A 27,433-nucleotide genomic window follows, 5' to 3' on the forward strand; every position below is an offset into this window, starting at 1 on the left:
GTAATAACGTATTTTGTGTTTTGGTTTTTGGCCAGTCAGAGAACTTATCCAATCAGAAACGATTTCTGCATATCAATCACTTTGCACGTTTGCAGGCAGAAATTTGGAAAGCGGGGTTTTAGGCCTACTGATAATGTTATTGATTTTCATGTTATTGATTTAATGATGTTTATCATTATGTTTGGAATGATTTTATCCAAAACTAGGTCACACTTGACTAGAGCATGCAACGTTTTTTGGACATGGCAACAAATTGTCATACTTCAGTTTTTAATAATTAATGACATAAAAAAACAATGCTCTGTCTAAAATTTTACAATAAAGCCACACATAGGCACAATAATAATAATAATAAAACATAAAAAATATGCAAATATACAATACCATTCAAAAGTTTGGGTTCAATACATTTCTTTAAATACTTCTATTCCGCAAGGATGCATTAAATAGTTTAAAAGTGATATAAGCATTTATGATTTTGCAAAATATTTATATTTCAAATGAATACAGATTATTAATGATAATAAGAATAAATGTTTCTTGAGCAGCAATCATCGTATTGGAGTGATTTCTGAAGATTCATGTAACTCTGAAGACTGGAGTAATGATGCTAAAAATTCACTTTTGCATAACAGGAATACATTTCATTTTACAATATATATTTTTTTATTTAGAGTTTTTTTTACTACAATGTAACAATATTACTGTTTTACCATATCTTTCATCAAAAAAAAAATTGAAACATTTGACTGACCCCAAACTTTCTGTCTTTCCTGCAACACTGCAAACCTGCAGCTTTGAGTATTGTTCAGCTAAGAGCTCAGTCGGGGTTCTTGCATTTATTTGCGCACTGAGTTGCTACTAGTCTTACATCTTTTTAACCATCAAACCATTCATCAGGTCTTTACACTGCAAAAGCAGAAAAGAAACCTTGTCTTGTCTGAATGTTTGCTGGCTATTATATTCCACAGTCCTGTGCAGCAGTTTAGGGTTAGTTTAGAGACTGACAGTGACTCTTGTGTTCAGCTCTGATGCAGCATTTCATTTCATAAAGCCAAAGTCTGAAATGTACACTTAAACACTATTATTTAGCTTGCCCATAAGCACTGGTATTTCCTTCTAGAAATGTAAATCTAATTAGTTAGTCCTTTTAGTTTGTTTTTCTCATGTTTTTTCTTTTTTGCTTGATTTCTGATGATTTTTGGTTGAATTATTACTTGCCGAGTAACCTACTTCAGCTGCAGGTCATTTACATGGACTATTGGATTTAAAAACAGTGACATGGACTTTTCTCATGAACTAAACAAATATTGTTTCACAACCATAAAACTAATGAAAACATTAATGCACAGATAACATTTTGAGTCAAAATAAGAATGAAAAAGATGTAAAGCGCTAAAATAAATGGATATATGTTCATATAAATGTTTAATCACTTATGACGTCATGCATTTTCCTTCTCTTTTAGGAGAATGTCAGGGTGGGAAGCAGAAGAAGTGCAGTAACCTTTCATCCACCGACAACATGCTCCTTCCTACCGAGGTGCCAGAGGAAGACCTGAATGAAAGCACTCTTAAGGATTTGGAGGAGATTACAGATGAGCTCCTAAAAGACTATGAACCCGGAATGGGAGAAAAAACTGAGTCTGATCTGGATCGGTGTGTAGAAATGGATTCTGATGAAAACACGGAATGTGAGGAATATTTTCAGCGTCAGGATGATAATGGATGTGAGGTTTTGGCTGATGTGAGTGCAGGTTTGACTGAATTAGACATCAAACGCAATTCTGTCCAGAAGGAAATTGAGGAATACCTTGACAAGTTTGTGAGTTTGGACACAGATGAGCCGTCTGAAACTGAAAGCGCTCAGGAGATCGTTTATCACAGACATCAAGATCACATCACAACTCGAAGTAATTCTTCTCCATCCAATCCCAGCAAGATCCAATTAGAGGAAAGCACCAAAACGTCAACGGTGAAAGAAGCAGAAAACATGAGCAAGAAGTTTGAAGACCATCATGATTGGCGCTTTCCACGAACAAATAACTTTAATTGCTGTTGCTGTGATAAGAAGACAGATATGATAGAGAAAATAAAAGCTCAGCCATGGTTTCACACTGGAAGCTACACCACAGACGCCATAAACCTGAACCCAGATGTGGAAACCATGGTTAACCACAACAGCAGGTTTGACTTCCAGAACTACGTAGGTTTCCAGACTGATAATACATTCATAGGTGGGTCTTCAACACAGATGAGCCTCTCACAAGAGAAGAAAACCAATGAAGAGGGTGCAGAGTCAGTGCAGAAGAAACACGAAAAGAATGAAATCAGCATCATGGACGCCATTATGGACAATAATGAGTGGCTAAACGTAGGTGCACCAGAGTTCAGAGATCTTCCTTGGCTTTCGCCAACTGCAAGCAAACAAAAACAGATGCAACAAGAAAAAGAAGGGCAAGTCAAGACCGGTTTAGCCAAAGACGATGAAGAACCGGTGAATAAAAGAGTAGCGACTGTTCCACCTTTATCTCAAACGGTTAACGTGACCTTTAGGATTCACTACATCACATATTCGCCTAACCAGCTGGTGGCTGTTACCGGGAGCCTGCAGGAATTGGGGGCCTGGGAGAGATTTGTTCCACTGCAAAAAGCCAAGGACTGGTTCTGGACCAACACTATCAGCCTCCCTGTGGAGAGCCAGGTGGAATGGAAGTTCATCCTGGTGGAAGATGGAAGGATCTCTCGCTGGGAGGAGTGTGGAAACCGCTGTCTCTTTTTAACAAGCAAAGATGAGGACATCTATCTTGACAAGTGCTGGGGATGTTGTTGAACTCAGAGGTGAATATCTACTAGGGCTGCACGATTAATCAATTAAAATTGAAAATTGTGATACGATTTAAGTGAATAAATTTAAATGCTGTTTGTTTCAGAGTGAAGCAAGCAGAAATGTGTTTTTACAAGTGACCAGTTTATTTTGAGCACCACATTTTTTACACGATTTCCATTTCTGCATCTGATCTAATTTCTGGTCCCTTTAGAGTTAAATTGGGAATGGAATATGCTCCAACCATCTTCCCATATTTGTAACGAGAAGCCCTTGTTAACAAATAAGAAGCTCCCAGCAGTTTTTTTTTTAAATAAATGAAGACAGCAATAAATAGTAGTATTGTACTTACATATAAAATGAAATTATTATTATTTTGCTTCTTTATTTTTATTTTAGAGTGAAATATTACAGTAATAACATCTTGTTTTTATTTAATAATTCTTATTCTCATTCTTCAACAATTATTATTTGATAATAATAATAATCATTATTATTATTATTGATAGTTTTGAATTATTTTTTTATTAGCCATATTGATATAATAAAATTTCGGCCAAATTGTGCAACCCTAAAAACAAGCATATCAAACCTATTTTTTTTTAATCACAATAAGATATTTTCCCCCCAAATCGTGCAGCCCTACAACTTCTTCCAACTCTATACAGCAATAATAATCCATAGTGCATTATTGATATCCAGTATATATTATTAAATTGTACTATTATTAATTATTACTAAATTATTACAAGAAAGCATGAGGCTGTGGAACTGTTACTATAGCAATACGATTATAATATTACAAATATGCACTTTTTTTACATTGATAAATGTGTGTTGGTTATATCCAGTCTTACTGAAATTGTCTGCCCTTAAAACTATAATCCTGTAACAGCAACGTACCAAAACTGACAAAATTCACAAAAAGTCTTGTCTTTCATGTTTACAGGAAAATCCTAATGCTTCCAGAGGGTTGAATATATCTCTTTTAAAATGTACTGCTTTAGGTTTTGTGTGTGAATTTAATCTAAAATGTCGCAAGAATCTCACTAATCTTTTCATGACTAACTTATCTGGAAACATAATCTGTGCAAGTGCACACATGCAGATGTGAGTGCAAGTATGCAGCACCACTGTACATATTTTGCATGCACGATTGCATTAGTTCTCATGGGGAGATGGATTCCTTCAAATGTGATTTTAATCGAATTAGTCATTATTAGGTTTTCTAACTATGCACATGTTGACTTTGACTAACTTTAACTAATTGTTGATTATTTGTCGGCGCCAATAGTCTTGTGGGCAGCGTGCCGACATATAGCACTGTTGTGCTACTGGAGTCAAAAAGTTGCCATGTCATGACAGTAGTTGATCAAAGAGAGAAAACTAAGCACAGAAGAAGTTATTTTAAGCTAATGCCTGTTATAGCGCCCTTTGTGGCAACACTGAGAATACAACACAAAGTTATGCATTTTAATAGATACACTTTAAAAATGTCTGTCACATTTCAGAGTACATTAAGCTTAAGTTGCTTGAAACTTTAGCGTTCACGTACTTGCATAGAGTATCTTTCAGGCCTGTGATATGACTGTCCAGTAAGTGAATGCTTGAGCAATGCAAAACACCCACCAGCTAAAAACACCATTATCCTGCTCTTTCTCTAATCTGTTAAATGCTGACATAAAACCAGCTTAATCATCCCAAATTCCACCCTGGACTGTCAACATACAGCCTTTCCTCAAAGTTTAACTGCTGTTCTTATGATTCTGTTACATCATTTAAAAACTGTGACAGTGACATCAGCATTCCTGCTGACGACATCACTGTAGCTTTGTTTGTCATCACTGTCAACTGCATGAAGCAGACTCTAATTAGGTATTTACAGAGGTTTTATGCTTTTGAGTTTAGATAGCAATGAATTATTAAATATATAGATTATCCATATATATATATATATATGGATACCTTTTTATATTGTTTCACAATGATTGCCTTGAAATTAAAGACCTATGTTGCTTACACGTTTGTCCAAACATGTTTGTTTTTGTTTTTCTGTGAAATTTCTGTGTAATACTGTTTTTGACCTTTAAACATATGTTTAACTGTCAGTCAGTAATTGTCACTCAGCAAATAACTTAATTCAATCAAATAAATTATTATCTTAACAATGAGTCATTCTCCTTTGCATTGGCCTCTACAGACAAGTAAAGATAATTTTTGGAAATTGGCACACTAATCTTTTTTTGTTCTCTCTCTCGATAAGATGTATGTATTTTCCCAAAAGACATGCCTACAGAAGCTCTCTTTGACTGAGCAAGTCTGCAAAGTTTGCACACAACTGTCAATACTAACAAAAATCTGGCTTTATCGGCAAAAAGACTGAAAATACAATTTGGCTGGAAGTGAATGATTTTTGGTGTCCTTGATGTGTGGAAAATATGATAAAGTACCATAATCAGAAACCCAATTCTGCTGTCTTAATGAAAATCAAAGGGAAGTGAATCACATCCTCTTCACCGACAGCGTTGTGTGCTGTTTTACTCCACAAACAGACCAGGATCATGAAACATTTATGAATTAAAAGGAAGGATTCTTATTCTTCTTTATGACATCATTGCATATTTTGTATTCTGTTTTCCTTCAGAAAATCTTCTGTGTATTGTGTGACATTTAAACAGATCTGGAGCAGTTCTTTGAATTCACTGGGGCTCCACAGGACTGTAAATGATCAATTTTACCACAACATAAGAAAAAAAGGTCTGAAGACTAGCAAACTCAAACAAAAGAGAGAGATAACGAGGCTAAAAATGAAAACCAAGTTGGTTTAGACAATTATGTGCCAGTCAAAGCTAGTTCAATGCAGTCTGGAACTCATAAATGTCTAAACTGTTCAGTTTTGTTTCTTAATGTTTAAGTCTCCTCTGCTCATCAAGGCTGCATTTATTTGATCCAAAATACAGTACAATTATAAAATCCTATTACCATTTAATGAATATATTTAAAAATGTTAAGTCATAAACATCTAAACTGTCATGCAACAGTAAAAACACATTCATCTAAACAGAGTCTTGATGAAGGCTCCAGACAGAGATAGAAATGGGGCATCTCTGAATATCCCAGCCCTCCTCAGAGAGAACAGACTTCTGACTTTAGTCTAAAACAGGTTTAGCTTTCAGTGGCCCAGTTTGTTCCTGCAAAAGAAAATGTTTAAAACCGCCTGAAGTGACCTTAGGTAGCAGCCACGTTTGTTTTCATTGCTCTGGTCTGCTTTGCAGTGTGAGACACTTGAAATAAAACATCTACCAAATGCCTGAACGTAAATGCACAAAACAGCAAGAGCTATGATGCAAATTGTTATTTCCACAGCATGTCTTCATTTTTTCAGGCAGTACAATATGAATACAGTATTTCGTAAAAAATAAAAAAAAAATGAAAACATTTGTAGTCTACATTGACCTTTACAAAAACTGAAACCATGGCACTGTTTGATTGCCATAGTGAAGGCAATTTAAGGTCTTACCATTATGGAAGCATCCTAAGAAACCCTTTTTCTGTTTAGATTTTATGGTAAAGCCATGGTGAGAATCTGTATTCATGGTAGGAGTTTGAATTAGTTTGCATTATTCTGTTGTTCTGAAGGCAGTTCAGATGCTCCAGCTTGTGTTTATTTTAAAGGCATTAAAGAGTGTGTGTCAAGCAGAAAGATTTCTCATTTACTCATTTACACGCTGCAGGCTTCACTTAATTCTGTGAGTTTCTATGACCGAGAAAATTTACAACCAACTGACACCAGAGAGGGACTCTGACATACAGCAGAGGTGGAGTTTATGTATCCTATGACAAAGTATTACATTTTAGATCTATGCAAAGGTTGCAGGGTTTGTAATGCAGTGTTTGACCTCTGACCTCTTTATCCATCTCTCTTATAGAAGTCTGACCAAGCTCATCAAGGCTGCATGTATTTGATCAAAAATACAGTAAAATCAGTAAATTTTTAAAAAGTATTACAAATTCAAATAATTGTTTTCTATTTTAATATATTTTGAAATGTAATTTATTATTATTATTATTAGCCTGGAGGTATATCGGGGGTTAAAATGTTCTCCTTGCATCCCAAAGGTCCTTATTTCTAACCCTGCTAAAGGATGATTCATGAACTGAAATGTTGCTCAGTTACCTAATCACCACTGTGTCCTTGAGCTCCAGGGAAACTGTCCCTGGCCTGCAGTAAGTGTACTAGGTGTCAATGCAATGCTAAAATTGCTTAAAGGAATAGTTTACTCCAAAAAGAATCTTCTAACATTATTTAGTGCACCTCATATTGATCTAAACCAGTGTATTTCATAATTCAAAATTAACCTCTTCTTCTCCATTCTAGCTCTCACATTTATATTTCAAGACATCCATCACCCTCATGCTCTTCCTCAATTATGAACACATGCTCTCTAAAATTGATGTGCCTCCATATAGACCCTCAAACACTCCAGCATTAATGCTTTAATGGAAATTCGCTGCACTTGAGACTATTAATAAAACATATATCTCTCTCATACTGCTATAGCCACATGACTGCTGTTGCCCTTCAACAGACTGCGCTATAAAAGGATTGTGTGTATGAAAGGCCAGAAAGCAGAAATAGACTCCTTGGATAACAGAGCAAACCCACAGGGCCGAAGGCCTGTATGTCACACCTGCTTCAACCTGATTAATACTCCGCAAAACCTCTGTATTTATCTTTCACCTTTTCAGACTTTGCAGTGCAGAACTTCAATGCAAAATTACGTTTTGATAGCTTCTTTAAATATTGATGCACTAGAATCTGGTGCAATTTCAGCGCAAAAAGGAAGTGCAGTGATTTCATCATTTCTCTTTACACAGGTTCATTTGGATTTTGTTGAGCGACTCATTGAACTGTCTGAGCACACTGTGATCACATGAACGGCGAGAACTAGGTCCTGTGGTCAACTGATAGGGGTTTATTATTGAGTGTGTTTACAACAACTAAAAACTCAGTTTATTTAATAAACCCGAAAACAGAAAACTATTAGATGTGGATTGATCTTGTTTTCTCTTGTTTTGATGTCAAAACATAAACAGTCATTCACACAATGCATGCACACATTGAATAAACCAGTTACGTTGTTTACATGCAGAGCGGAAATGGGGTAAAGGCCACAAATCCACATGTGCTGATTGTTTTTCACAGATTTTATACTACCAGTCTGTTTGTAATAATTGCATTTACTTGATTAAAAATGCAGTAAAAAAAATTTAATATTGTGAAATAGTATTGAAAATAAAATCACATTTATATAATTATTTGTATATATAGTTATTAATAATATTTATTATTATCAATATTGAAAGCATTTGTGTTGCTTAATATTTGTTGGAAACCATGCTAAAAAAAATTCCAGGATGATTTTTTCTTTAATGAATAGAAAGTAGAAAAAAAAACAGCTTTGAAATAGAAATCTTATGATCACTTAATTATTTTTTCTTTTTTATCTTACCCTGAACTTTTGAATGGTAGTTCATTATGGTTGCATCAAAAAAAAATTGTTTTTTCAACACTAATAATAACAATAATAATAAATGTTTCTTGTGCAGCAAATCAACATATCTGAATGATTTCTGAAGGATCATGTGACACTGAAGACTGGAGTCATGACCCTGAAAATTCAGCTTTTCATCACAGAAATATAAAACATTTTAAAATATATTCAAATAGAAAACAGTTATTTTAAATTGTAATAATATTTCACAATATTACTGTTTTGTACTGTATTTTTTGTTAAATAAATGTAAACATAAGATATATTTATTATGGTTAAGTGTGTGTATTTGTTTGTTATACTGTTTTTTGTGGCACTGAAATGTGACATTGTCAGAAGCTTTGAACACTGATGCTATGTTATCAGCAAACTCTCAGCACCTCTCAGCATGTGTTACATAAACACTGGAAAACAAACTGTCTTCTGTAGGCCACTGATTATTATCTACACTCATAAACATTTTAATCAAATTAAACACCAAAGCTGAATTTAATTATGCACTTCAAACGTTTAGAAAACTTGTTTCTATTAAAATTAGACAGTGTAAAGAGACCACCCAGACATTAATAGGTCAGTCCAGATTCAAAAAATGAAACCCTGTGTTTGTAGTTTGAAAATAAGGTTTTGAAATTATAATTCATAGATACATATTACAGGATGCTTCAAAACTGGAGTGAATTGGCGTTCTAAATGTGTGTTTAGCGCCCTCTGTCGGTTGTTTGTAGCAATTCAAACCTCACTGTCCTCCAGATGAGACCAAGGTCTTAATGAACAGTCTGATGTTTGTGTGTCAGCTTTTAGAGAACATTTTATTCGAGTAGAGAACACTTTTGGGCTCTTGTATGAATACTTGTAAATATTCTTTTTAAAGGAATAGTTCACCCAAATGGAACTTTTGTTGAACTCACCCTCAGGGCATCCAAGATGTAAATGAATTAGTTTCTTCCTCAGATTTTGAGAAGTGTAGCATTTCATAACTTGCTCTCCAATAGATCGTCTGCAGTGAATGGGTGCCATCAGAATGAGAGTCCAAACAGCTGATAAAAACATCACAATAATCCACACCACTCCAGTCCATCAGTTAACGTCTTGAGCAGTGAAAACCTGCATGTCTGTAAGAAACAAATCCATCAACAAAGCATTTAAACTCTAAACTGTTACTTCTGCACTTCGTCCAGTGAAAATGATGTGTCCTTTGACATCAAAATTCACTGACATGTTTGTTTAAAGCTTTTTTTTTTTGACAGTTTTTCTCTAGTAAACAGTGCTTGATCTGTGCATATTGCTCTTCTGCTTCAAATGAAACTACTTTTTCACTGGGTAAAGCAATATTATGCACAGAGAACTTGTATTTCAGCAGGAACCAACAGTTTGGCGTTAAAAAGGACTTGATGATGAATTAGTTGGTTACAGCAATTTCAGTTCACAAAATGTTAATTAATGGACTGGAGTGTTTACAACTAATACTAATTACTATTTAATTTAACAAATCATCTGAAATAACAAAGAAAAAAAAAGCTGATGATGATTCTTTAGGATCCTTAATAAGGCCAACTACTTAAATGTATTACAGAACGGTATTAATTTTATGAGTAGACCACTAAAAACATCTCAAATTAGCATTTCATCCATGTATGTGAAAGTTGTGCCACTGCTGAAGAACATCATGTACCAAGGAGTTCTTGTAAGATGTTTTTTTTTCCTGTTAATTGTTTGTTTCGGCAAGTTAGATCAGGAAATGACCTCATATAGGTATGATGTCATTGGTAAACATGTTCAGATGTGTCTTGAGGCTGCTGAGTGCAGTGGCCACACCTGTTACACTACGCCACAGGTGTGCCATTGTGATGATGAAAGGTACCTCTGGAGCTTTCAGTGACCATAAAAGAGTTACAGGAAAATGTTTTACCAAGAAAGCAACAGAAACAGGTTCTTTCTCACTTCAAAATTAGTCTTTTAGGAAGAAAAAAATGTTGTTTTTTTTCACAATGAGTTTCACTAATTAACTACCTGTTCTTGATCTGGTCTTGCATTTACAGAAAGTAAAATATTTTTAAAATTGAGGATTGTGCGGCCCATAAAGGGAGTCAGACCCTGCAGCGCCCCAAAAACAAAACTGAACATGCTTTTTTCTATGATGAATACCTGGAGTAATCAAATATCTGTAATACTGTAAGGAGGCCAAAATAAAGTATGGGTAAATCTTGCCCTGCGGGAGTGTTATTTCATTTACAGCAGAGGTCAGGTCATGCAGCATCTGCTGGTAGACACAAGTGGAAACAGGTTAAGGTGATGATTAACAGGTCAGGGTTGGCCAGAATTAATATAAATGACATATTTACCGTGGTTCTCCAGCTGTTTCTACTTTACAGTGTCAACATCATTTTGAACAAAATTCTCAGTATATCAATTTGAAAATCTAAATCCCTTTTAATAATGATGAATTAAATAAAACTTCAACTTTTAAACTACATTCTTACAATTCCAGATGCTTTTGCACTAACACCCCAAAATGTGGGCAAACGTTAGACATCTGTTTTATATTTGAAGCAAACTGATTCACTGGATCATCAGTCAACTTTAAACAACTGAAGAGCATGAACACAAAACCTCACCGTCATAGGTTTAAACCCTTTCCATTGTGCAAAGTTTTATTTATATACATTTTAAATGTGCAGCAAATGATTTCAGACATTTTTGCTAAAGTCTGCCAGAACCGATGAACAGTACCCAAAACCTAAAAAAAATAAAAATAAAAATTTCTGAGACAAAATGTAATGAGTTTTTAGAATAACAATTTAATGTATGATTCACAAATATGTATAACAAATCACAGTCATATTTGAGGTATTGTGCAGAGTGGTTATAGAACAAAACACAGTCTTTTGACTAATGTTAAACACAGGACTTGTTTTAAGCATTAGTGGGAAACTGCTATTCTAAAAAGGTATTGAAAAATTCCCACGGGACGCCTACAAAATGACGCCACAATTAAACAACTCCAATCCGTGCAACCACACGCTCTTTAAAGCCTCATGTCTGCAAACCTGAACGCGCAAAATGATTGACAGGTAGAGGATTGGGTGAAAAGGGTGTGTGTGTGTGTGTGTGTGTGTGTGTGTGTGTGTGTGACTCAAGTAGTTTGCAGTATAGAAAGTTTCCGACTCTCAAAGTAGCACAGACATTTATTTGTCAGATAACAGAGAAGATTTATGATTGGTAGCTTATTCAATAGGGTACAAATCGCTTACAGAACATTTAAGGTCAGTTCTGGGATAGGAGAAATGTTTAACCTAAATAAGCAAAAAACTACTATCCACTCCCTTAAGCAGTTAAGCTGCGGTTAAGAATTCAATCAAACTTATAATGAGTGTTACGGTATTATTTGCTACACTTAAGCCCCATGAGAGAAAGGAAAGCAGAATGCTTGCAAAATAGCCTAAGCTTCTTCGAAATATGGATTGGATGACTTGACCAGACTTGTTATAAGAGTTTATGTTGTATGCATGATGTGGAAGGACAAGGTGGTGATTTGACTACATCATGTCAGTTTCGGTCACAGGCACCATAGTACGTGATTTTGGGAGCTGTCGTATTATTTTACTGTGGTAGAGCGGCTTGCACGGTTCGCGCATGCGCGTCATCATTCCGATGAACTGTGGAGGTAGGTGGGTTGGTAGGGGGGGTCGACAGCAGACTCTCTCATCCATGGCTGTGTAATGTTTCAGCGCATCAGCGAGAAAAGAAAACTTGAACACTTTTTATTGTAAAAGTTGAAACGCGGGTTCGCACCGATTCGATGATTTTGGAAGCTCGCGCTGGAACTTTTCCCTTCCAGACAGGAATCTGCGCGCGCGCCCGCCGCTCGGTCTTTCTGCGGACGCAGTGAAATGAATCAAATGCTATTGTGATGTAAAAATGAAGCAGGAAGCGAGCAAGGGCTGACACACGGAGTTTAAAAGTGAGACCACTGCCCGGAAAAGTGGTACACGATATCAAATTTGACTGCTTATTTGCAAATGTAAATTTTTGAAAGGTTTGAAAAGTTGTGGTGTCGTCCCTTCAATCTGACTGGCAGGTAGGGATGTAATGTAGGTGCTAGAAACAAGAATCGGGATCGTTAAATTACGCTGCGATCCCGAATGAAGTAAATCGAGGACATGACCTATCATATCATTAAAGTTTTGGCTGAGAAGAAACATCCTTGGACTGAGTTTATTGGCTGACTGAGTAACTAACCTCAAGGGACGACCTCGTCCATTCTTTCCCCCAACATTCCAGCGATGGATAATAGTTTTCCAGGCAGCAACAGTGCCGTGATCCAAAAGGGAAAGTTGGTGTTCGTCGAGGCTCAGTTGCAGGGTGGAGCGCCCTGGGGTTTCACGCTCAAAGGTGGGCTTGAACACGACGAGCCGTTAATCATATCGAAGGTAAAGTATCTCCTTCCTCACCTGTCTTCCAGATGATAAATGTCTGTGTGTCTGTCACCTGAATATAACAGCTTCAGCCCTCAGAGGGTCAGAATGTGTCAGTCAGCATGTTATCCTATACGCCTGAGAGAAATATAATGAAAGATCCATGCTTTGTGGCTGGAAGTGAAATTGAAATAGTGAACTTAAGATGCCAGAGAGCGTGTTACATGTATTTGAACACTTAAGTCACACTTAAAATGTTTGAAATGTCATTGCATTAGATAACAAAACGTCAAATTAAGTGGCAACATATCACACAAGCACACTCTTCAAGCAAAACATTTCAAATAAAGAACATTTAAACACCATTACACTGTTTAAAATGAAGACAAACAGTATTTTAGCACTTTATGTTAGTGGGATGTGTATATAGATGTGGTTAATGTGATGACTACATCGGTGATTAAGATTATTTTGGTGTGGACACACACTTGTGATCTTATTGGTTGCTGGTCTTTGGATCAACATCAGTTTTATCAAACAACCATAGTCCTAAACTTAACCCGAATCATTAACTACTTCGAAACCAGAGGGAAATGATAGGTTGATGTGTACAAGCCACTTAACCTAGACCGCACTGAACTCTGGCCCTTTCATTCTGATTGATTGATGTTGATCCACGGTTATGTTCCAATTAATGTTCCATTTTTGTGTCATTTATATAAAAACTTATTGTAAAAATGGTTCTGAAAAGTGACTTTAGTTAGTTCTGAGAAAATATATCCTGTTCGCAGATGCTGCCTAGTTTTATACTGCATTTCAAATGCAATGACATTCTGATATTTCAAGTGTCAAATATGGTTTGGGTTAAATATGGTTTATTAACGTGTAAAAGTCATATTATATATTCAAATAATGCATTCATTGAAATATATCTCATATTATGGATTTCACATATGAAGGTCACTTTAGGTGCAGTGTAGACCCCGGGGTCCGAATGTCACACACACTTCTTAATGAGAGGGAGCGTCCTTCAAGCATCTAGACAGTAATTGCTGAGTACAGGGTCAGATTCTTGGTGTGACATCAAGACCAGCGTGAGTAACAGATTTTGACCTGCTACATTCATAAAACAGTTTCACATGCTCCTGTTGAATTCTCCCACACGGCTGGAGCCCGAACATTAAAAATAATAGGCATCAGAATTCTAGATTCCATTGTAGTTCTGTAAAGCTCAGCTTTGGTGTCCATTTGGGTATATTTGAGTTAAACTGAATCGATTCTTGAAGGGGAATTTATTCTTTCTTGGTATATTTGGAATAATTATTTTTCTGTATCAACGTAAATTTAATTTATGCTTTTAGATTTTTAGTGTAAATCATCTTTTTTTTTTGCCAATGTAGAAGTTGGTGGTGATCAATGCATCAATGTTGTTACATTTCTCAGGTTGTTTTTTAAGGTGTTGCTTGGCTTTTCTGGGTGGTTGCTAGGTTCTAGGTAAACTTGTGGTCACATTTACTTCTATGCAGCAATTTTTCACTGGCGAAATCCAGTCATTATAGGAATCCCCACAATCACAAATTATGTGAGGGCAAAAGATTTCTCCACAGGTTCAGATTGGTCATGTGCATATGCCATGTTGACAAATAGAGATCTGCTTAGTTTGAAAGTGATTTCTTAAATCTGGAATCTTGAATCTTTATGTGGGCTGTCCTTACATCAATCACTGTTGACAATAGACAATGGGCTATTTTGACAAAATTTTGGTAATGTGACCTAGATGTCTTATGATATTCTCATCACTAGATAGCTTGGGTCCCTATTGAAATATGAGTTTATGAGACAGTTATTACCTGTTACATTGTCAACAATGATCAAGATTTAAAGTATCATTCAAGTTTGTATCAAAAGTGGGGTGACTACTTGTATACTTCAATTCATTAACCATAGTATTAGCAGTAGTTATGGTGATGATTTTCTTGCTAGTGGATCATTAGGTCATTTTTATGGAGAATTAATTGGAGATTCCAGACCCATGTACTTTTTTCTTGGAAACGTAACCAATTTCCTTCACAGCAAGGAAGTATCCATCTAGTCACATTATTTAACTTATCAAAAGTAAGCAATTGCATTGAAGCTTGTAATACAGTTTGCAAGTTTCTAATGAAAAGGGGATTCTAATAAAAATCTGGTGTTTTTTAATGGTGCTTGGTGACAAAACTTCTGTCATTTTTATCAGAACGGATTCATCTATTCAGGTCTGAAGTGTCGGTCCTGTCTGTAGACTGGTGGTTAATCCCTGATCTTGTGATCAGAATGAGCTCTTTTGTACTGTAGTGGATCAGCACTGATCAGTCATGTCGGCTAATCAGTGCACTGCAGTCAGGGAGACACATGGGAATGAAATGAAAACATCCCAGAGAGTGACTAGGCCTCACAGGAGAATTCCTATTTTATTCTCTTTTACTTAATTTCTGACATAAATGTATAAAAATTCTGTCATAGTTGACCCAGAGGAGGTAGGGCTATATCTTAGAAGAATAATGTAAACTAATTGTTGGCATCACAGAGGTTAAACGCATTTCCCTTGAGATTGATAAGAGTTTTATCACTCTTCAAACTTGTGTTTGTGAGTGTGTATGTGTGCGTTTTAGCTGTACAAGAGATTATGAACCCTTGAATAATACCAGAGTCAGCATGCAACCGGATGTCTGTGGTAGACGGCCACTGATCATTGAGGGGGAACTACATTGGTTTTCTAGGAAGGAAAAAAAAAGAACATAATTAGACTTGACATGACCTTCAGCAGGTGAAGTTTCACTCCTGAAACTGAACAAAAATTTCTAAACTGGTTTTGTGACTATTCCTGGATGATCTCATGTAGGAATATTAATTTCCCCAGGCTCAACTTTCCTGGGGTTTTAAATGTGTAATTTATCCAATTTCTACAGTCATGAGCTTTAGTGTTGTTTTCATGGACTCAAGAACTATTGTTTTTGGCAAAAACCCAACACTTAGGCTCTGTAGTCTTCTTAAGTTGCTACCTCGTTCTTTGGGAATTGATATTCTAAATTCTTCAGATCAGTGTTTTGGTTTCCAGATTTTCTGAAGCATCGATACATACATGAAACTAGAGAATTAGAGAATCTGTGGTGCTTAAAAGTTCCCCCAAATCAGTATACAACCATTTATACCTGTATTTTATTGGTTAAGTGAACATTGTCCAAAATTGTATATAAAAATCTTGATATAAAAAGTTCATTTGATTAACATGCATGACTGAAGTTGTTTGGGGGTGTTTTTTTAAACTGTGAGAAATTTCCAGGGATTTTAATAACAAAATTTATCCCATTTCTACAGTGATGAGATTAAGTGTGGACTCAATAATGAATGTTTAAAAAAAAATCCTTTTATACAATGTAGTCTTCTTAAATTGCTACCTAATTCTTTGGAGACTGATATTAAAGTTTTTTTAAGATCATTGTTTTGGTTTCTAGGTTTTTGGAGCATATACATAGGCTACATGAACTAGAAAATTCAGAATAAAAATCTTTGTGGAGATCAAAGTACTACTAAAAAATAACGTAAACCACTTTTTAAGAGTGTGTACCTGTGTTTAATTGGTTAAGTGAACCTTGTTCCAAATTTTCGGTTTACAGCTTGATATGAAAGGTTAATGTGATTAAAATGCATGGCTCTGTTTGTTTGGAAGTGTTTTTTCTTAAAGAGGGAGTGATTCTTGGATGGAAACAGGCAAAAGCAGAGGAGATCCCCGTTCTGCCTTATTTGGTGCTCTGGATTTCTGATCTTGAGTAATGTCCTCTACTGCCCGACTCCAGTCTCTCTAGCCTCTCAGAAAAACAACACAAATATCCAGATAGTTTGTGGATTTGCTGCTGCCATGACAGGGATCCCATAGTTTGTGCTCTCCTGCGTTTGTGTATACAGTACCTGTTATGTTCAACTGCATAAACATGAATTGATTACAATAATTTTTTATGCTTGGAAACAGATGTTTCCAAAGCATGAGGATCTGTGCACCGTACACCCACAATCCAACCTTACAAGTGTAATTTGGAACCGTATACCACAGCAAATTTAGACTATCTTGAATTCCAAGATTACATCCAGATTGCATAAACCCTTTGGCTGCACCAAAGTTTACATTGTATTTGTCCTAAATAGCATGAAAGATTAGGGTTAAGTAGTCCCAAGTCAAAATACATTGAAGACAGTACGTCAAAGGTACTGCATACTGTTTCTGTTGTATTTTGAAGTATGCATTTGTGTGAATATTTAGCCAGAGACTGAAATAGTGGCTGAGATTTATCTACTTTGAGATTATCGAAATGTTGATTTAAATAAGACTGATATAAAGAGAAGTAATAATGAATCGTATCTTGATGCAAATGCAAAAAGTACAAACTATATTGTAAATACACAATATTTTTTCAGTACCAATACCAATCAAAAGATTTGGACTGCTAAGAATTTTTTAAGTCTCTTCTACTCACTAATGCGTAATTATTTATTTGATAAGGATTTTTTTTTTTTTATATAAAATAAAATATTAATTATTTCTGTGATCAAAGCTGTATTTTCAGCATCATTACTCCAGTCTACAGTGTCACATGATTCTTCAGAAATTATTCTAATATGTCAATGTGATTCGCAAGAAACATTTCTTATTATTATAGTGTTGCTGCTTCATATTTTTGCAAAAATCATGATAGGATTTTTCTTTGATGAATAGAGAGTTCAAAAGAGATGCATTCATTTAATGCATCCTTGCTGAATAAAAGTATTATTTATTAACCCACAACTTTTTAACAGTATTGTACTTTAACATCACCTGCAAAGAACATACTTATTATACATAGAATTAGTATTTGATTTGGAATGCAGTCGTATATTTAAGTTTCAGCCAGAATGAAGCATTCTGTACTTGTCTCAGCAGGAGACGTACTTCATCTTCCTGTAGTTTGTCCCGTGAGCGTGAGCTAACAAACTGCTGTGGTTTTGGTCTGATGCAGTTCTTTTGTGCAGTAATGTGTGTTGCGCTGAATAGCGCGCTTTCTCTTGCGTGCTGTAGAGCAGTGTCTTGTTTTCAATGGTGAGTAGTGTGTTGTGTGTCATAGTGAGCTGTGAAGTGTGTTGTGCTGAATAGTGAGCAGGACACAAACAACAGCCACGGCCATTCACTCCCCCTTTAAGAGCTTGTCACCATTACCACGGCAACAATACGGCTCTGGAGCGCGGTAAAGACGCCCGGACGAAACCGGAGATAAGAAGGAAGGATGAAGAGGAGCACTAGGCCTTGAGAGCTGCTCTTATCTGGGGAGCGAGACAGAGGGGTAATACAGAGGGACAGTGACGGACGAAAAGGGTGAGAGGGAGAGATAGAGTGAAGTCTCGAGGCTTATGGGTGGTGTAAATGTCACCAATGGGTTTCTTTCAGCACTTCACACTCAGATCAGCTCTTGAGAGAGATGGGAGTGTGTGTGTGTGTGTGTGTGTGTGTGTGTGTGTATGTGTGTGTGTGTGGCAGTGTCAACAGCAGTAACTGTTGGTGGATGGATCTGCCTGGCTGTATCCCAATTCGCATGCTATCTGTCCTAAATAGTATGCAAGATTAAAATTGTAAGTGCATTGATTGTTTCATGCTTTTTTAAAATATGGAAGACATTTGTGATACCCTTTCAATTTTATTTGTATTTTTACCTGTAGATAATGGGTTCAGTAGGTTCAGAGTATGAACCTTAAAGTTAATAATGGATTTTAAGCTAATGCATATATATATATATATATATATATATATATATATATATATATATATATATGTGTGTGTGTGTGTGTGTGTGCTCTAATATACATTCAAATGCAAACAATATGTATAGTAACAGTACAGGGGGTCAGAAATATCATGACGCAATTGTATCGACGACGTTTTTTGAAAAAAGTCACTGTATTTATTTAATAAAAGGCTGTATTTATTTAATAAAAAATACAGTAATATTTTTAAATATTATTACCTTCTAAAATAACTTTTCTGTGTGAATATATTTTAAAATCTCATTTATTCCAGTGATCAGTGCTGTATTATCAGTATCATTAATATCATTAATATCCTTATGAGTCATTCTAATATGCTGATTTCTTATTATCCCCAGTGTAGAAAATGGTTAATATTTGCTTAATGCTTAATGTTTTTGGGAAAAAAGTAATGCATTTCTTTGGAAAGTTCAAAAGAACAGCATTCCTTTGAATGTTTTTACTGACATTTTTGATTAACTTTACAATTGCTTGCTAAATGAAAATATTTAGTTCTTTAGAAAGAACTGTAAAGTTTACCTGAAAAGGACATACTTGCAATGCATAGTAATAAGTAGTATGTGATTTAGTATTCAGCCTTAATTTTGTCTAAAAACTGAAGCTTTTTTTTGAAAAGTGAAACTGAAACTGTAACTGAAACTGTTTTTAGGATAGTTCACCCAAAAATGCAAATGACCCCATGACGTAATCACCCTCAAGTCATCCTAGATGTATGACTTTTTTTCTTTCAGAAGAATACAAGTGGAGTTATATTAAAAAAATGTCCTGGCTCTTCAAAGTTTTATAATGCCAGTGAATGGTGGTTGAGAAAGCCCAAAAAAGTGCATTCATCCATCTTAAAAAGTACTCTGTGGGATGAATAAATGCCTTCTGAAGTGAATCAATGCATTTATGTAAGAAAAATATGCATATCTTAAACTTTATAAACCGTAGTCTCTAGCTCTAGTCGTGTTGCAGCGGATGACGTAGGACACAGGCGTAAGCTCCGGTGAGAAATGAAGGCAGAAACGCAGAGGAGAGAGCAAAACAAAACACTGTCACGAATTAGAAGTACAAACCTAAAAATGACGTAGGATTTTGATACAAGCCAAGAGGAGACTTCTTTGCCTTTGATGTAAACAAAACTTGGTTCTCACGAGACTAACATATTCTCACCAGAGCTTGTCCTACTTCATCCACTGGAACGCCACTTTCTCGTGTACGTGCGAACGGCAATTAACTAGAGATTATGGCTTATAAAGTTTTAAATATGGATATTTCTCATACACAAACATACTGCTTCACTTCAGAAGAATACTGTAACTTCTTTATTAACTCCCAGGAGCCATGCGGAGTACTTTTTATGATGGATGGATGCACTTTATTGTGCTTCAAAATCTTGACCACGATTCTTTGCTATTAATAAAGGAAATTTATTTATAAGAAAACTCCGATTATATACGTCTGAAAGAAGAGAGTCATAAGATAATATATTTATGTATTTAAAAAAATAGTTCCACTCTATGTACTGTAGTTGAACTACAAATGCTGCTTCCCAAACCCCGATATTTACTGCATACTGCAAAATAACAACAACAACAAAAATAACTGCATGAATAATATGCCACTCTGAATAATATACAGTGGTTTTATCTTGTTCCAAACATCTCTTTTCTCTCTGACCCCCCACACCGTCCGTACCCCTTCATCTTCTCCTTGAGAGCAGTCAAATACAGAGCAGGATAAAGCCCAGGCCTCTGGCAAAGACCCAACAGAGCGAGCGGAATGTCAGCAGCGGAATTCCCAAGAGCCTGGAAAACAACAAAAGAAGAGAGATGATCAAAAAAAGCCCTACATAGCAATTCCAACCGTACTTTATGTAGTCCTGAATACTGATTCAGCCTCTTCTGTGGAGCTGCTCTTTTATTCGTCCGTTTCAGAATGCGCCGTTTTGTTTATAGTGTGGCGGCGAAAGAAGACGAGCTAAGAGTGACCTGAACCCCAGGAAGTCGGGGGTTAAAATAAGGTTAAGGGAATTAGATGCTTTGTTCAGTTACATATTAATGGATTCGTTGTCACTGGCTTGGCAGCACAGCCACAATTTAACACTTCTATTGATGGCCCCGGGGCCGAGTGTTAAGTAAATCTCCACTAGCCGTCTTTCTTTGAGACACCGGGCTTTACGCTCTATAACCAGTGAAAGGGAAGACAAGCTTGCTCGTACGATTATTCTGAATATGGCATGATTTGAATGCCGTGAGGAAGCGGCTCATGGTGGGCTTTTGAGAGCGAGTGTCGTCAGGAAAGAGCTAGACGAAAGACGGGTTTTAACAGGAAACGATAGACAATTGGGGATCATTTCCAAATGTGCGTCTTTAGAAGGAGAATGAAATGCTGGTTTGTTCTGCATGTTATCTTAAAAGGGCTTCCTGAAGGACTTATTTTGTTTGGCACTGATTGGTCTGCTGTTAAGGAATGTTAACAATAAACCAGAGGTCGAAGCTTATTCTTTGGTGGAAATCACTTGGGTGTCCACCTGTATGTTATGTTAGGTTGTTAATCATTCAGCAGGCACTTTTTGGCTTAAGGTTGTTTGGGAAGCTGAAATATAATATGCGATATTTTTTATAAAAATATTTATAAGTAATATTTAAATATTTATAAGTTTGCATGGTCAGTCCCAAAAGTTCAGTTTTACTTTAGTATAATTTATGTATCATTATAGTATTTTATTTGGAATTAGCGTTTATTTTTAGATTTTTAATTTTAATGTTTTACCAATTTTGTTACATGCTTTTGTTTTTATTTTCATTTTTTATATTTCTGTTTAGCTTTATTTTAATTCTAGCAAATTTAGTACTAGAACTAAAACTAATTTTAAAAACTATTTTTAATTTTAGTAATTATTATAAACATAATTATTAAATATAATAATTTTATTTTGGTAGTTTTCAGTTTAAAATTTTAATGATTATTATTATTATTAATATATTTTATTCTCAGAACTAAAGCAAATCTAATGACTCAGTTAATGGTTTTCTTTTTTGTTTCCAACTAGTGTTAACAAAGATGATTTGAGTATGAGATGTTACAGAGGATGAATTTCGACATCCTTTTTGGTCCTGGAACACATTTATGATTTATATACTAATAGCATTTACAATTTATGTTTTCGTATTCATTCATTTATTTATTTATTTATTTATTTATTTTTTGGTGCTTTTGTCATTATTTGTTTATTATCGACTTAATTTTAATTTCAACTTTAGTAATTTAGTTTATTCCTTTTGTCATTTTATTCATTTTTAAACTTTATTTTTATCTTAAATTTAGTTTGTTTTGTGCTTTTTTGTATTGTTGTTAGTTTTTTTTTTTTGCTTATTTTTATTTATTTTTATATAAATAATAATTGTTTTGTGCTTTTGTCATTTTTTTGTTAGTTTTTTTATATTTTTATTATTATTATTATTTAAACTTTAAGTAATTTTAGTACCTCAATTTAACTTGTCAGGGAAATATTTCAAATGTTTTATTTTTTTAATTTTTTCTTTTTTTAAGTTTAGGTTTTTCATCTAATATATTTATTCCCAGGGGGAATATTTTACTGTCACACCACAGGACTTTTCTTTAGCGTATTGGAGATCCATCATCAAAACAATAACTCCTGAATCACCCAGTACCTGCTTTCAAGAGTTCAAGAAAAGTGTCTATTAACCGATCTTACCGAACCGTTTCAGTCTTTCTTTGTACACAGTGAGATGCTATTAGGGATTTACAGAGGTTTCTTTGTGTTTACAATATCTAAACATTACATTTCCTGTGCCCTGTGCTCAGTGTATTATTTAAGAAAGTGCTCTCAGGTTCACAATGACATTATGTTGTCTGGATGCTGCAGAGCTTTCTGTAACGTGGGACTCCATCCTCTGTCCGACCCGGACAAGAGATTATGTGACCAAAATATTAGTGTCTAGAGACTCTAATAGTGTGTAGGCGTAAAGGTCCAAAGAAAACATTCTTTGAATTCTGGGCGGTTTTCACTGGGGGTTTGGGGCATCCATGTGGTTTTAATTTAGTTCGTGGAGCCCTCGTAGCCTCTATCTGTTACCACACAGAGCGCTCACGGTCTGTTTGTGTGTGTTTTCTTAACGTCCCGCAGGTAGAGGAGAGCGGGAAGGCATCTCAGTTACAGCACCCCCTGCAGGCCGGAGACGAGGTGGTCGTCATTAATGAGGTGGAGTTGAGCGGATGGAGGCAGGAGGCCATATCTCTTGTTAAAGGATCGTACAAAACGCTGCGGCTCACTGTACGAAGGTACGACCAAAAGCAGCTCACTTCAGTCCCTTAATGCTCTTTGGCTGTTATTTATTTATTATTAATTTAATGCACTTTTCATTTTGGGGTCAGTAAGATTTTTTAAAGAAGACTTTTCTGCTCACCAAGGCTACATTTTATTGATCAAAGTTACTATAAAATTTTATTATATTTTACTGACAGCATGTCAGAGCTGTAGATCCTGAAATAGCTTTTTTGGTTGATCATTTCCAAATGCTCTTTGTTAGAGTCTTTCCTCATTCTTCTCACTCACGCTGGTTGAGCAGTAGTGTATTAAATATGTCATGCTCAACAATCTGATTGGTTGATGTTTGAACAGAACATTTAGAAGAACATCAGCTGAATTCAGTATTAATGTGGCACTACTAACCATAAAGTTTACGTGAACTAGATTTCAGCATTTTCTAATGGCGCTTACCAATGCAAAGTCCTGTGCAACAATGCAGTACAGTTGTACACAGCGGTTTTTAAAAACACTTCTGTGGATTTTACAGGGTTTTGTGGCATTGCTAAGTGTTTTTCAACTATTAATAGAATATTTCTGTTGCAATAGAAAATACAGCTTTGATCACAGATATTAATTAGATTTCATAATATATTTAAAAAGAAAACAGTTCTTTTAAATTTTTATATTTCATTATATTACTGATTTTACTGTATTTTTGATCAAATAAAAGCAAGCCTTGTTGAGCAGAAGAGACTCTTTCAGAAACACTACAAATCTTAATTATTCAACACTTTTGACTGGTAGTGTATATATGTCTATATACACTATATATAATTCCTTTTCTTAGTGTTTTTTGGTGCTGATGCTAAGTCATGATCATGACGATGTGATTTAGCATAAGAATTGCAAACATAGGGCTGTTATGTAATTGTCACTTTATCTCAGCTTTATCAATCCGTTCTTTTTGCTTGGTTTATTTAGTTTGCATGTGGTCATGCTTTACTGTGCTGGTCCTGCACAAACTAGCCTGGCTCTGCCGTTATCAACATGACTGCAGCAGTGTGGATGTGTTTAACACCACTAAAAATAGAAAACGCTTCCCTTCTGATAAAGTCACACATATGGGTCTGATGCTGTCTTTCTGTGTGCCATTAGATCTCTGGCCTGTTAACCCATTGAAAGCATGAGATTTGTTTTGAGAGCACACGTGAGGGATGATGGACACATGATATGGGCCTGAGATACAGGTGAAACTGGCAGGTGTGGAGCATTGCCATGGTGACAGGTGGATGTGAATGATGAGGCCTCTAGGGGGCGGGGCTGAGCAGAGTTAGTCTCCTGAGAGAAACACACACACACACACACACACTCACTCAGATATAGGCACCGCTGAGGACACAAAGACGCCTGTGTTTTCTCACAGGAGTGAGCAATGCTGTGTGGTTGAGAGCATCGCATGTGGCACAATGATCTGTAGTAGTTCAGAGCTGCAGTTCTGAAGAACTCTTCAGCTGGATGATTCACATATGATTGTGAAAGATTTCCAGGGATTCTTCACTTGTTTTAAAATTGGTTACATTTTGATATATTTTTTTAAATGTTGGGAACGATGTTGAAGACTGTCTATACAATTAACTTTATTCTTATATATATCTTATAAGAATATATTCTTTGTTTCACAGCAAAAAGAAAGCCATATAGTTGTGAAAGACATGAGGATGAGTAAATAATGACAGGAATTTCAATATTGAATATCCTTAAAAACTTGTTTAATGCATTTGACATAAAAAATTATATTCTGTTCCATTGGGTTTCTAAATAAGGAAAAAATTAAAAAGAATTTAATTAAAAACTGACAGAAACTTTATTTGTATTTGCTGAGACGTGCATCACTATTACTCTATATATTCTTCAGAAAAATGTCTTAATATTTGTGTTTTCAATTTTTTGGAATAATTTTAAATCAATTGATTATTTAAATTAAAATGTATGTATTCTGTTATTTTTTATTCATTTGTTTATTTACATGTTGTTAGTTCTTAAATTAAAATACAATTATTTCTAGATCTCTGTACTATGCAGTTGCAATTGTTTTAAGAATGAACAGCATATAAATACATATTTATTTCTTAAAATTTATGCTTAATTCTTTTAATTATTCTTAAAATACAGTAAATGCAACTGCGTAGTAAACAATCTAGAAAATGAAAAATTTGCAGTTACAATTATTTTGAGGATTAACAACATGTAAATATTTATTTATTCAGTTATTTTTATTTATTCATTTATTTACACTCGTTTTTTTTAAATAATTGCATCTGCAAGTACAATAGAAACATATGAGAAATTTGAAATTGCATTTAATTTTAAAAACTCAGGGTATGTAAATAAATGAATAAATAAAATTAACTGAATAAAGAAATATTTATAAATTTTTCTTTTTTTTTTAATTAATTTTTATTTTAAAAGAGACAATGCACATTAATTAATATTTTTTGTCAATCTTAAAATAAATAAATAAATAAATAGGTTATTTTTCCAAAGTATTCTTATTCTTATTTGGAGAGCGAGTGTGAGTCTTTGGCATGGGGCGACAATGACATCAGACACTGTAATTTACACAGTTAGGTGTGCAGACACACACACAAACACACAAGGCCCCTCTCAGTCTGGATAATGCTGTAATAATGGGAGGCATTGTGTCTCACCTGGTTGTGTGAGGACGGTGTTGGTGTCATGTTCACCCAGAATGACTCCAGATCAGAGGTGAAAGAGCACACAGCCAATCCCAGGTACATAGACGGAAAGAAGGAAACAAGATGTTGGGAGGAGATATTGAGGGCAAACTCAAAATGAAGCTACAATCTGATTGGCTTTCTTTATGGTGTTTTTCAGCATGGCGGGAAATGGCATTGTTTTCTGGGTCATTCCAGGCTTCAGCTGAAAAATGTCACATTTCTGATGTGGTTTCATGCTTGTATGACTATTTCTTCTGTGGAGGATGAAAGAAGATATTTTCGATATTTTGAAGAACGTCTTAGTGTTCTTTGTCCATACAATGAAAGTCGGTGGGTTAAACATTGTTTGGTTTCCAGTATTCTTAAAAATATCTTCTTTTGTGTTAAGCAGAAGAAAGAAAGTCATACAGGTTTGGAAGGTTTTATGGCTGCTTCTTAGTAAAAACTAGTTGATGGATTCAAAAGAAATATGGTAAGAACAGTAATATTGTGAAATATTATTACCATTTCAAAGAACTGTTTTCTATGTGAATATATTGTAAAATGTAATTTATTCCTGTGATGTAAAGCTGAATTTTCAGCATCATTACTCGAGACTTTACATGATCCTTCAGAAATCATTCTAATATACTGATTTGCTGCTCAGGAAACATTTCAAAATGTTGAAAACAGCTGTCGCGCCTAATATTTTTCTGGAAACAATGATACATTTTTTCTTTTCAGGATAATTTAATGAATAGAAAGCTCAAAGATCTGCATTTATTGGAAATAGAACTCTTTTTTTGCAATTTCTTCCGACCAATTTAATGCATCCTTGCTGAATAGAACTACTAATATCTTAAAAAAGAAAAGTTCATACAGAATACAAGAGTGCTGTCATAAAAGCTTAGCAGTGAAACACTGTCTGGTGAAGGAGGATGTCGATTTACATACAAGTCCAGAGGTCAATCATTGGTGGAAAGGAGGGAAAAGAGCACAAAAGAAAGCTACACACACTCTTGGTGACTCCAGGTTTCCCTCAGATCCTTTTCCTCGGGTCGTTTTCTGTGTTGACTCTGTTAAGCCTCGTGTGATCTCTCTTGCCTGTCAGAGTCAAGTCTCAAAGACTTATCTAACAAGCCGACTTTAGTCTGAGCAACAGCTCTGAGGGACCCGGCAACGGTCGCCGTGTGGCTTATGACATCATCGCCTCACCATTCGGGAAGCGTTATTCAAGAGAAAGGACTTGGGACTGTGTGTCAAAGGAGGAAGCTGTCTGAGAAAGTCAGTTGCCGCCAATGTTAAAGCGATGTGCAATTGACACGGCACTTCATGAGCCGCCCGGATTCTACAGAGTCCAAAAAAACGTGGAGATCTTTAGTCACGTCCAGCGGAAACAAACCCAAAACCTCTTACAGCTGATTAACAACTTTTAAGAGCGCTGATTCAAGCTCACGTGAAAGCTTGGAGGGATCAGGTCTCAGTCCAGATTAGATGAAGGATTCAGAGGCGTTTGCTGAATCAGACAGGTATGTAAAACATGAATGACTCACAGTGGCTTGTGTTCGGGTTTTGCATGCAAATATAATATTTTTTTTAGGTATAGTCCTGTCCTAAAGAATGTTATTGCCCCGATTTTGCTCTGTTATTAAAATGAAGCATGTATTTTAAGCACCACTAGTGGCAACAATCAGAATTGACAGAATAATGACTGTTTTCGAACAGGTTTACCAGACTCACCCCTTGTCTTCTGTTGGTTGTACCTGAAACTCACACTATTTGTTAAACTAATGCTGCTATTTATAAAATGCTGCAGGTTTTACATATTTTGGT

General features: G+C 35.4%; 1 protein-coding gene across 3 annotated transcripts in view; it reads left to right on the forward strand.

Moving 5' to 3' along the window:
• Nucleotides 1-12,030: 12,030 nt before the first annotated feature.
• Nucleotides 12,031-27,433, forward strand: part of LOC132116949 (protein Shroom2-like) — a 56,862-nt gene continuing 41,459 nt past the window's right edge. The window contains exons 1-2 of one of the 3 annotated variants that reach the window (XM_059525862.1): nt 12,031-12,811; nt 22,761-22,915. In XM_059525862.1, coding sequence (XP_059381845.1) covers nt 12,665-12,811; nt 22,761-22,915 — 302 coding nt within the window. In that variant the 5' untranslated portion in view covers nt 12,031-12,664. Of the gene's footprint in view, nt 12,812-22,760; nt 22,916-26,558; nt 27,130-27,433 lie in introns of those variants that run through there. The other 2 variants (XM_059525868.1, XM_059525865.1) reach the window with 2 other exon arrangements.

Source organism: Carassius carassius, chromosome 36, assembly GCF_963082965.1.
Source record: "Carassius carassius chromosome 36, fCarCar2.1, whole genome shotgun sequence".
Classification (NCBI taxonomy): domain Eukaryota; kingdom Metazoa; phylum Chordata; class Actinopteri; order Cypriniformes; family Cyprinidae; genus Carassius; species Carassius carassius.